At 40.7% G+C, this 12618-nt stretch overlaps 1 protein-coding gene across 2 annotated transcripts; it reads right to left on the reverse strand.

Annotated features, from left to right (window-relative positions):
- Nucleotides 1-15: 15 nt before the first annotated feature.
- Nucleotides 16-12146, reverse strand: ano8a (anoctamin 8a). 2 transcript variants are annotated; one of them, XM_068341292.1, is made up of 18 exons: nucleotides 11905-12146; nucleotides 10170-10280; nucleotides 8746-8878; nucleotides 7406-7544; nucleotides 7177-7273; nucleotides 6968-7084; nucleotides 6701-6828; nucleotides 6307-6468; nucleotides 5450-5602; nucleotides 4891-5017; nucleotides 4697-4752; nucleotides 4521-4595; nucleotides 3366-3860; nucleotides 3030-3206; nucleotides 2712-2903; nucleotides 2481-2612; nucleotides 2031-2141; nucleotides 16-1351 (listed from the first exon to the last, which is right to left on the reverse strand). In XM_068341292.1, exons 1-18 carry the CDS (start codon nucleotides 12080-12082, stop codon nucleotides 692-694), a joined length of 3243 nt encoding a protein of 1080 aa, XP_068197393.1. In that variant the 5' UTR covers nucleotides 12083-12146; the 3' UTR covers nucleotides 16-691. The 2 variants fall into 2 exon arrangements, with proteins under 2 accessions (XP_068197393.1, XP_068197392.1); XM_068341291.1 differs by having other exon boundaries at nucleotides 16-1354.
- Nucleotides 12147-12618: the final 472 nt, after the last annotated feature.

The raw sequence follows: 12618 nt of genomic DNA on the forward strand, positions 1-12618 counted from the left end.
AAATCAGTCAAAGCTTTATCTCTGGATGCATGTTTATTCAAGTGAAATTTATTTGCATTATAGAAGTACATTCGCTAATTTATGTAGTAAAATAATTCATAGAAAATCAAAGTTAAGAAAAATAGAACATATTTATGGTCACAGTGAGTATAATCTGACCTATTGCAGAAGAATACAATGGCTTGGAAAGTGCTTCGTAACTGAAAAAACAGGGTGAGTGTATATCTCATGCACATAAAGTAATAGACATTCAATAGATCCAACAGAATGAGAAACAAACATGGAATGAAAACATGCTGTTCAGGTCATTTGACCAAAGGGCTCATTGATGATCAGTTTGGAGAAAAAAAAGAAAAAGCTTCACATTGACTTGTTCTGGTGGTGTTGAAACCCAGGCATCCATGCAGTATTAGAATGTAAACTAAAAGTTAGTCAAACCCCATCAAGGAGAAACACTTACTGTACAGATTTTACAAACAAGTAAGATAATTAAGTGTTAATAGATCCAGTATAACACTGTGACGTATGCTGCATCTAGGGTGTAAGTCTGAATGCTCACTGACCTTTCGTATATGTGTTTATTATGATGAATGTGTTCCCCTACAGAGCAGCTGCTTCACTGTTTCTGATTTCTGCCTGAACATTTGTACATTGCCCTCCCTCCACCTTACATTACACCAGTGAATGTCTATTAACTCTTGGAGCCAGAGTTTTCTAAATCAGTCAATTGTCTTGATTCTCCTTTCTCAGACTCATTAGAGGGTAATTCCCCCATGCTTGTGTTTAACTCGGCCCTATTAGACGGAGCATTTGCAGGCGGCGCTGCTGGCTGCGTTCCATTCACACACACCACTGTCCCCTCCGATTTGCTGAAGCTGAACAGCTTCCCTGGACTGAATGTTCTGTTGGGCGACTGTGACCTCTCCTGAACACCAGAGGGAGCTGAAGAGGACACTGTTGACCCTGGAGTTGAAGCAACAGCCTGTGCTGGCTCCTTTCTCACCTCAGGTGACTTCAAGAACTTCAAAAATCCTGTGAGCTTGGCGTCGCTTCCTGTTGGAGACTGGGCTGGAGAGCGTGAGCTGCCAGAGGAGAACTTCCCCTGCAGAGGAATGATCTGCTTTAACTTCATCACGTTGTTGTTTCCCAGCAGAGAGCTGGGTCTCTTAGGCTTGTCACCTGATTTGCCACTTGATGCTTTGTCGTGATGATGCTGATGCTGCGCCTCCGCCTTGTGATAATCATTCTCCTGACGAGCCTCGGCCTGCAGCTCGGCCTGACGATGAAGCTCCTCCTCTTCGCGGCGGCGTCTGAGCTGCTGTTGGAAGTGCTGCTGTGCCTGTTGCTCATGCTTCTAAACAGGGATTCATGTTTAAAGGAAGAACAGGAAGGGAAACACGTTGAGATGAAGAGTGTAGAGGACTGTATGAGGATGAGAATAAAGTCACTGGAGCTAGTATTAGCAATCAGCAAATGAGTTTGTGTTCACTTTCTCATTACATTACATAAAATTAGATGAACATCCCTTGATGTCATCCTGAATGCAGCACATACCTTTCCATAACGCTTTAATGACATGTTCACAGTAAAAAAAATTATGGTGGCTTAAGTTGGTTGACAAATGGCGGCATTGATTTATTCTGTGCAGAATATTTCAGACATACCACACATTGATGAGAAAGTGAGTATATTTAATCAGACATCTGTAGTGTTTTTATGTCACATTTTAGTACCTGTTACGCTATTTGGGAACCTCCACAGAGGTAATACCAGGTATCTAATGGAAAACCAAAAAGATGAGTTGATCTGAGTACAGCCAGGACGTCTTAGGGGGAAACAGACTAAAACACATACAATTATGTCGTTGTTCTTAGGCTTCATTAGTGTACATTTTCAGAAAATGCACACAGCGAGACAAAGGGACACATAAGAATATGTGTCCAGAATCATGGTATAAATTGTGCAAAGCGCAGCTTGCAGCATAGCCTCGGATTGGCCAAAGGTTCTTTCAAGCTATGATACGACTATACCTTGAAAGCTTCCCTTCGTCTGTACTCTAGTTTGGCCATTTCTTCTGCAACCCAGCCAGGGATATCAGGGATGGCAACATGGATGATGTACTTTAGGAGGATGGCAAAGTGCTGTAAACCACCAAAACCACAGAGGGACAGGCTGAACACACAAGTTACATCACAGTTACACACTCACACTCATTCTTCAGCTGGATTGTTTCACCATTTCAGACCAAATGGCAAATCTCATTTTCATACCAACACATCCTCAAAACAGTCATGAAAGTTTTCTTTCAATGATGGAATAAAATTTTGATTTTGAAGGGTTCACAAAGTCAAGCAGGCCATGCACATTTATGATAATTTGGTAATAATTAAAGGAGTTGAAAAAAACAACATTATGTGAGGACAACAAAACTCTCCATGGACATACATGTACGTAATTACTAACCACAGGACAGCACATACCTCCAGTAAAACAATGGAGATGATGGTCATTTCAGGACTCAACCAGGGGAAGAGGCGCTGGAGCTGTCCACACTGACCAATCAGGTAACAGTTGACAATAATGGCTATCAGGCCCATTGCCTCCATTGCAGTCTGAAGTGGAGGCAGAGAGTTGCACGTATGCACAGGCTGATCTGCTCTCACACTCTCGTGTAAAGCATTCTGTGACATTTTTCAAAATAAAATACTCACCTGCCATTGTCCGATGTTCTCCACCCTTTGTCCAAAGGGTCTCTGGAGACCAGTGCAGAGCTTCAGGGCATCGCTGCGGATCTCGATGATGTTGTTGATAAGAGCGCACATGGCCGCCAGGGGAAACGCGGAAGAGAAGAGCACCACATAGCCAAACTGAATGAACATTTCCTGGTAGTCCTGCAGTGTGTTCTATTGAGGTCAAAAAATAGTAAGCATTATTAACATATTCACAGAAACACAGAGGAGTGGAATTGATGAAAACGAAATAAAAATTTACATGTTAAATAGTTTGATTAAAGGTAAAATCAGCTGCACCTCATACGTCTGCATACAACTCTCAATCTCAGCTTGGGTAAGAGTAACGGTTTTGGGTTCTTCTGGAGGCTCAATCCATGACTTTTTATCCTCTTTCCCATCACCGACATTCTTTCTTCTGTGACAACCAGAGTCAGACATCTTTGAAGAGAACATGGTTCCATTCTCCTTGGCCTCCTGTTAAAGTAAACACGTGACAATGATGTTTTCTCCGGTCAGAAACAGGAACTCTTTTTAAGGTGGATCAGTCAGTGCAGAAAAAGACTTAATATTTCACATTAAACTGTACTGTGAAAGTTAAAACAGGATAACTGCAGTAACAACCAGACGACATACTTGAACCTGAGATTCATAATCACTGTCCTCATCACAACTGTCAAAGATGCTGGTCTCCATCCCTTCCTCTACCATTGTAGGGCTGTCTTCAAGGAAGCTCTCAAACATGGTCCTTGTTTCTGTGGCCACATCCTGGTAGTCAACCTTCTCAGTAAAGCTGACTTTACGTTGCTTCAGATTGCTCTCATTCATGTCCCATTCTTCCTCTGACAGCCTGAATCCAGCTTTCAGATCCCCTCTTTTCCTGGGCTCTTGGTTATCATTGGCACTTTGACTGACGGGGATTCCTCTGGGACCCAGGAAAGAATAAGCTGTCATTGAGGCCTGGGCCTTTCCTAAAGCAAGGCGGCCATATTTGAGTATGATAGCACGGAGTAGCTCCCACAGAACCCTTGGAGTGAAGACGCCCAGCTTGTTTTGCTCATACAAATACGGCTGAAGGACCTCCTTGATGTTCTGTAGGAACTGGCGGAAGATCAGCAGAGTGGCTAGCATCTGTGAGGAGTAAGACATCCAAATGTAAGAAATGAGATAAAGTCTGAAGTGTTTATACAACGTTTGCTTCAATTGTTATTATCAAGCCTATGAAACTATTTCCTTGGAATACAAGATCTACACAATTACTTTTTTTTCTTGACTTTAACGTAATCATTCGGTTTGAGTAGGAGGCTAAAAATGAGCTTTCTGCCTCTCAATAACAACCTGCTGTTTCAGAATGAGAATGAATATCATCAGTGGCTTTGATAGTATGTCTTCACCATTATAAAGGATAAATGCAAGAATGGAGAGCTTTTCAGGCAGAAACAAGTAAGCAAGGTTTAGCTTAGCTTAGTTTATCAGTGCTTTAAAGCAGTGCTCTAATAATAGGAAAATTATTATTTTCCTCTTATCACAGCTGGAAAAATCATGATAAAGCTCCCTCAAGTTGATGCAATAATACAAATATAACATGAAACGTATTTTAAACACTTTTTTTCTCACATTTAAATTGGAATGTGAAATCAGAGTTGTAACCAGTTGTTGTAGTCCATGCAGTGACCTAAATTCTATCAAAAATCACATTGATCCTGAATTCTGACAAATGACTTCCCAATTCAGAAAAGGAGCTATCCCGGCTGTATTTACTGTACATGATACTGTTGAGAGTGCTGTTACCTCCTTTAGTCGCTCCATGTCCTTGAGGTAGAACGCAATGTAGAAAAGGCTAAGGTAGGAATTGATGAATTCAAACTGTAAAACAACCACAGGAGGGAAAAATCACAGGAAGTCATTCAGTCAAGGTGAATTCTCTCAGTCCTATGCCAAACAGAAGAGGCAGAAGTCTGACTTACAAAAACCATCTTGATGATGAGATTATTCTCATAGGCACTCTGAAGTCTGTAGTTCTCTGGATAGACGAATTAATGAAAAAAGAATGTGTACAACATGTGTCATTTAATTAAACAAAAAAATTCTAGTTTTTTTTTTTTTCACAGAAAAAAATAATTATCTATTGCATCAAAACAGGTCATGCTGTTTCTCTTACCCATGTCATTAAGCCAGTAGGCAATCTTCTTGTACACCTCATCACATACAGTTACAGTGAGGGCCAAAAGTATTTTAGGAATAAATCTTGTGATACCTGGTAACTCCTGAATCTCCATCACCACTTCCTGCAATATTCGTAGAAGTCTGTTAAATATTTAATAAGTCCAGATGTAATTATTGCTCAAATCCCACTGCTATTATAAAAGGCAATAAAATGAATGCATGAAGATGCTGTTTTATAAATTTAAATGAGCTTTGTTTAACTAGTTTCTAAACATAATGGAAATAATTCACAAATAATACTTCATCACCAAAACCTCATTACATAAAAATAAAATGCATATGTGTCTACTTGTTTTGCTCTTGTTTAAAGGTGACGTAATGTTTCCAACAATGGTGGGCCTTAACCCAAAACACACACAAACACGCACGCACGCACGCACACACACACACACACACACACACACACACACACACACACACACACACACACACACACACACACAAACACACCACTCTCTTCTATTAAACTTGCATGTAGTGGCATCTGTTCAAACCTGCAATTCCAGGCAAAGCAGCATAGCGAGGAAGACAAAACACAGACAAAGGAGGCAAATGGGCAGGCTGACCAGCCATCTGAACATGGCCCTCTTCCAGGGGGGGTAGTAGAACTCCTCACATCCTGTTATGGGACTCCAGCGTTTCACTCCCTGTAGAAAGGGAGAGCAAACAGCCAGACTGCAATCATCTTAGGTAGAAATGGGTCAGAAAGATTTGTGCAAAATGTTCTTCTGATGTAATGATTACTTGCTTGTTGCATTTCATTATGGTGCTTGTCCCCTGATCAAAGTTGCCATCATAAATTGACATAAAATTGCAGCAAATCAGAAATATTGTTGCGATACCTTCCATTTGACTCTTTCGTCTCATTATTACAAATGATGATATCCAACCATACTGTTTCTGTCATCATTGCTTTCCAAGAAAATTTGACACCCAAAGTGGGGCTCAAATCCACAACCCTGAGGTTCAGAGTCCCAAGTTCTCCCAGTTAAGCTAGCCAGACTGAGGGCGACCTGTCCACAAGTCTTTTCAATGAGTGACGGATTCCCTTCCAAATCCACTTTCTGCAACACAGAACTGAGAACTAGAATCTGAGATCGCCTCACTCAACATTTCTTTTCTGGAAGCATGTGTGTAAGAAGACACACTCCTCTTAATCACATTTCCTGGTTCAGTGTCCCAGTCCTACAAGGGTGCACAAGTGCTCAGTAAAAGATCACTACTACAAATACCTACCCTGAGGATGGCGAAATTGGTGGATTGAAAAAATAAAATTTACAGTGAATTTACAATGAATTTAAAGCAGATTTACAGTGCTACCTCTGGAGGTTGTGCACCTAGCAATGCTCACCCTGAACTGGGGTCTGGGCTCCTCTAAGGACTCAGCAGGGGTGTCCAGGGTGCCCCACCTGTAGGCCAGCTCTGCCTCTCGCCTCTTCCAGCGCTCCAAGAACAATGTCGCCCACACAACATTGAAGAGGGCGAAAACCACACAGCAGATATCCTGACTGGTCTATGAATAAACACGACGGAATCAAAAAACACTTACAGTATGCAAACTTTGAAAGAATTATTATGCATCACAGGTTTGGGTAGATTCTATTCTTGTATTTACAAATCAGGCAAAAGGCAATATTATAAATACTGTACTTAGAGGGGGGGAAAAAAACAATCGACCATTGGAAAACATTTAAGTGGTTTTTAAGAAAATTCCAAGCAGAGATATGGCAGTAGTAATCAAGTACCTGGTCAGCCTCTGCAAGTATCCAGAGCAGAAAGCCAATCACAGCAGGGTAAAGCATGGAGTTAGTGTAGAAGCCCAGCCAGGCGAAATACATACTGATCTTCACTCCAAAATAATCGCAGATGTCATCTGCAAATCACACGAAATGGTGAAGAGTCAGCATTGAGACGTAAGAAGAAAAAAAAGTATATTTCTGATAGTCTGGCATTAAGAGTTCTGTTGCTGTCTTGCCAAAGTTCCTTCAGAACAAGAGTTGGATGGTTCCTACCCAGCGGCTGCCTTTCACACACAGCCTGGACCCAAGATGTCATCAGCTGGTTGAGGATCCTCTGCTCATGGAGGGGAAACATTTGATGGATCACCCCCCGAGCCTCGAGCTCTGGAACTAGAGAGCACATCATGGTAAAACATGTTATCTCAGGAGAAATTTGGTCCATGTTTACAGCAGGCCTATATTACTATGAAGTTAGAGCGTACTGATTGGCTGTCCCTCCAGGAAGTGAATGTTGTGAAGCACCTCCCCCTGTTTGGCTCGTAGATTGTCCAGCCAATATTTAATGATGCTCTGACGTTCCTGAAAGGCATATCGCAGTCATGAATTAAAAAATAAAAACTGTGAAAGACGCATGAAAAAAAAAAATTAAGAGAACATTCAAAATTGAATTAACAGCCTTCACATGGAGCTCACACAGTTTTGACCTCTAACCTGGGAGGTGAAAAAGCAGAGCTCGCTCTCTATGTTCTCATAGATATTGTCTTCATCACAGGAAAAGCGACGCATCCCGCCACCAAAGTGCGGTTTGACAGCCTTGTACATCCCCATCTGCTCGGCTCCCCGCAGTAAGCTGAGAGGAGGAGAGGAGAAGTGAGCACCAGGATTAAACGTGCAGAGTGGTGTACAGATGTTCACCAGATTAGCACATTGAGCCATTGAGCCATTACACACAGATATAGCTAGAACTTTAGGATTAATGCATGAACGGACATACTGTGGTGGACAAATGTAAGTCGAGGGAAATGATGTAAACTTGATTGCTATTTTTCCGTGTATTTCGTGTATTTTCTGTTTTTTTGAAAATGGACACATAATAGAGAATGGCTTAACTCAAAATGACATTTACCTGTATTTTATTTCATTATGTGTTGTTTAAAGTCCTGTAATTGTTTCTGGTCAGTCTTATGGAATGTTACTAACGTATTTAGAGTAATAATGGTATTTAAATGACCTCAAATGGCAATGCTGGATTTAAATTCAATAAAAAAAGACTTATAAACAATCTGTCGGAACTGATTGTGTTCAGATATTGAATAATACCTGTATATATATATTTTATTATACACATATAAATAAGTCTCTGTGTGTGGGGGTGTTTGTGAACACGTGCGCACATTTATGTGTGTGTATGTGTGTTTATATATGTATACATACATGTATACATACATATACATGTATGTATACATATGTATACATGTATACATACATGTATAAATACATATACAATGAATACAGTCTTCCTTTACTGTGAAATATCGGCCCCTCTGGCAAAACTACATTAAAATTTATGTTGTCTATTTATTTATGTCTGCTTGAGTAATAAATCTAATAATCAATGAGTGGCTCAGACCAGAGGGGGTCTGGGAATGTCATCAAGATAACCACCTCGGATTATTAAAGTATCTCTCTATCTATCTATCTATCTATCTATCTATCTATCTATCTATCTATCTATCTATCTATCTATCTATCTATCTATCTATCTATCTATCTATCTATCTATCTATCTATCTATCTATCTATCTATCTATCTATCTATCTATCTATCTATCTATCTATCTATCTATCTATCTATCTATCTCTGTTTGTGTTGTTTGCTCTTCTGAATGTCTTTCCATTAATCTTGCTGCTCTTTATATACGGAGCTAATAATAAATTTATCCAGGAGTAATAACATTTCACTCGCCATGCCTAACTATTACTATTACAACCAACCCAAAAGTCTCATTGGCCAAAATGTTGCTCAGTGAGTGTGAGTTTTGGAGGCTTACTTCTCAAACGTGGTGGTGATGAAGAAGGCGTGCATCTGGGTGTGTTTATGCTGCCGAACCTGAATGCTGACTTGCGGGATTCCGTTACGGATCTGATTGAGGAGCCACAACAGAGTGTGGTCATCGATCGAATCTGGAGGGAGAAGAAAAACAGCTTCATTATGTGCTTGACAGTTGTACATACTTCATTATTTATAAAGCAAGTGCTTTTTCATGAACACCAGATAAATATTTCAAACAATAGATTTTGTTGTTTATTCTGGTTTCTTTTTCAGTTTATTGCAGCACAAACAGGCTGGACCAAACCAATCCTTCATTGCTGAGCTGGTGAACACAACAGTAGAAGGTCACTCCACTTAAGAGCCCAGATGTTTCACTGACATGTCACTATAAGATAGAGGATGAGCTGGAAGACGGGTTGATAAAGTATTATCCCAGTGACTTTGTGCCCCAAATTGTGTCTTAATCTATTTCCTGTGTCTTTAGGATATTATTTTGATAACGGTGTAAATGAAGGCCTTTTCTCAACGACGTCTTTCTAAAGTTTTGATACAGGCAATGGTAAAAATGATATGAATGGTTCCATACATGCAGAGAACATGCAAATCCGCACAGAAAGGACTCGAACCTGGAACCTTCTTGTGCCACCGTGCTGCCGGAGTAAATGGTTCATGCTTCTAAAAACCTGGTGGTTCCTGTCACCACTACTGTGTGAATATTTGTGTGAAAGACCAAATGTGGCTAGCGCTAGTCAGTCAGACTAGAAAAGCTCTGTATCAGTAAAAATCCATTTACCATCAGCTACTAATCATTCATATCAACGGAATGGCAGCCATAGGGATGAAAGATATGGATAAAAGAAAGGAATAATTTAAAAAAACACAAACTTGCAAGATTGAAGTAATTTCAGTTTTTTCTAATATGAAAAGTAGAGGACGCAATGAATAAAAGTATAGTACTTGATGATGAAGCCACTGAGGTGTTGTATTAAAATAAAATAAAATAAAATAAAATAAAATAAAATAAAAATTAAATTAAATTAAATTACATTAAATTAAATTAAATTAAATTAAATTAAATTAAATTAAATTAAATTAAATTAAATTAAATTAAATTAAATTCACTTTATTGATACCACGATAGGGTAATTATTTGAACGCAATATGAGGCAAACTGTACGTTGATCACGTGTATGAAGTTTTTTTGTATCTGAGTCAGTTTTAAGAAATGCTTCAGATTCTTTGATTGATATAGTTAACTGCCTCTTCCTTTTAATACCCAGCAGAATGAGCTTGTCGGTGCATATAGACAAAGTAAATGAATGAAAGGTAATTGTCTCCAGGCTGTACTTTGGCTGACCACCAAAGGCATTTAAAGAGGCTGTGCAGGACAAACAGGGAGGACAGGCAGGATCTTTGGAGTACCTGGGAATGTCATCAAGATATCACAGTTTTCAGTGGGCACCATCTTCAGCCAGGATTTCCGAGACATGATGTAGTGCCTGGCCTGCAGAAGACGCTTCCCAAACAATTTATCTAAAATGAAGAAGAGTAAAACAGAGTGAGAACGTAAAAAAATGAATCACGATGGGGTTGGTAGCCCTTCGAAGAGGTGTGAGAGAAAACAGGGAAAGGCATCAGGGGGATGAAGGACAAAGAGCTGCTCATCATTTATTTCCACTGCATTTTATGGCTGCTATGATTTTCTGCCTCGTCGTGGGGACTGATAGAAAGAAATGCTCGAAACAATTGTTTGACCACATTGAAGGTTGGCTGTTCTGTACTGATCACATGACTCTGAGCAAACATTTTGAGCTCTAAACAAATAGGACGACAGACGGTTTAATCGCCACGAGCAAACGAGCATTTCAAGTCTGTCTCTAAAACAATGAAATTGTCCTCACCGCCGTTGGTTTCACTGCCTCTGCCTCTCTCACACTTTGGTTTTCACCATATAATCACACTCCTGACTCATTCAGCCAGAGAGCCTAGTAGTGACTGACTGTTCTCTTCATTGCTCACTGACTTGTCCCATGATGCTCAGCGTGGGTCCGTGAGAAGGACGCGACATTCTGCAGTACTGCCATTCAAAACTGACTGCAAGCTCAGTGACTGTAGGTACATATATGACAGAACACAATACGACAGCATCGAGTTCCTCGTGCAGCAGATCACTATGAGTGTGAAATTATCTGAATGCTACATACTACATCTCTGGTGGTAGATGACACAAAAATCTCATCGATTTACAGCAACATCACTGCGTGTGAAGAAAAGAATTAACGTCCATCTGGAGCAAATCGAGAAACTGTTTATATTTGTACGTTTGTGGTAATCATTTTGTGTGTTTTTTTAAAGCTGAATAGTAATCAATGATAGTTGCTCTTTTATCATTTCACATTTTTTCATCATGGGATTATTTTCTTCAACATATTCTATCATGATTCCTCCTTACACAGAATTTTATCATCATATTAAATGGTGTGGTGGCGCTACAGAGCTTAATGTGCAATATGTTTTGAATAAACATAATAAATATTAATATATAAAATCAGATGTTGACATCTAAGGATTTTTTTTCTCTGTGGATTATATTTATGTATCAAATTAACCACATTTTCAATCTCTCGCTGACCTCAAATATCTCATCCATTTTGTGGAACCATTCATCCTTTCCCCTGCTTGTGGAGGAGTTGGACCCCATCCCATCTGACACTGGGCGAGCTGCAGGTTTCAGGTTAGTGTGGTTTGAAGGCAAGACAACAACTGAAGCAACTGCTGTGCCATTATCCACTCTGAGACCGTAAGAGTGAACTGATGATGTCAAAAGGAGGTATTTTCTACCCACTCTCCTCTCAGTGGAGGGCCAGTCTGTGGATGCACCTCCTCTGCACTTGACTCCTGCACCTGTGGACCAATAAAGCCTCACTCCTCCCGACCTGTCTCCATCAGAATGAACACAAAGGCAAAGACGTACCGAAATGAAAGTCCTGTCACGGACGATTGACCCATTCTATCGACTGTGATTCATTCAGCAGAGTGTATCAACCATCAGTGAATGGACCACATTTATCAATGCACTGTAGATCATTTTTACACCGTCCCTATTAGAGCAGCATCCCATGATCTCCACTGCACTATTTCAGCGTTCTCCCCTTACCGAGCACTCCGGACGGAGACGAGGACGTCTGCTGGCTGTTGGTCCTGTCCTGCTGCTCGGCTGGCAGGATCCTCTCCATCCTCTCTCCTGCACAGTCGCTGTCGTCGACGTCTGTGGTGCTGCTACCGTCTGCAGCAGCGTCGGTATCAGCCGCTCCTCCGGCGCCCGTCGCCTGCATGGTGGTGTGCGTCAATTCTCCTGTGCGCAATGGAGTTGGAAGACGGCACTGCGTTTTCTTTTAATTTTTGCGCGTTGCATGTAAAAAGGGGAAACAATTGGTATCTGTTAAATGAGGAGGAGGCGGAGGAGGAGGAGGAGGAGGAGGAGGAGGAGGTGGAGGAGGAGGAGGAGGAACGTGATCGGTGCATCTACACATTACGTGACGGGATGAAGTTGAGGGAGACGCCGCGTAGGCTGCAGGTCTGCGTTACGTGCGTATCCAGGATGCGCACGGAGAGCTGCAGGTGGTTCAGCAGCAGATCGTGTCTCCATGGATGAATCTCCCTCATGATGCACTGACTTCAAAAATGTCCGCAGCTGGCTTGTTCTTTTGGCGCAAAAATGGAGCATGGTTTGTCAGCAAGCTGTTGGAGACGTCTTTAATCGACCTTGACAAGGATTAGATATGCAAATATATTCATCTCGCTTGAAGTCTACATTTTTAATTTGTTACTTTACTTTTTTTTTTTTTAAATTTGTGTATCTGTTTTTGAT

Source organism: Antennarius striatus, chromosome 18 (assembly GCF_040054535.1).
Source record: "Antennarius striatus isolate MH-2024 chromosome 18, ASM4005453v1, whole genome shotgun sequence".
NCBI classification, from domain to species: domain Eukaryota; kingdom Metazoa; phylum Chordata; class Actinopteri; order Lophiiformes; family Antennariidae; genus Antennarius; species Antennarius striatus.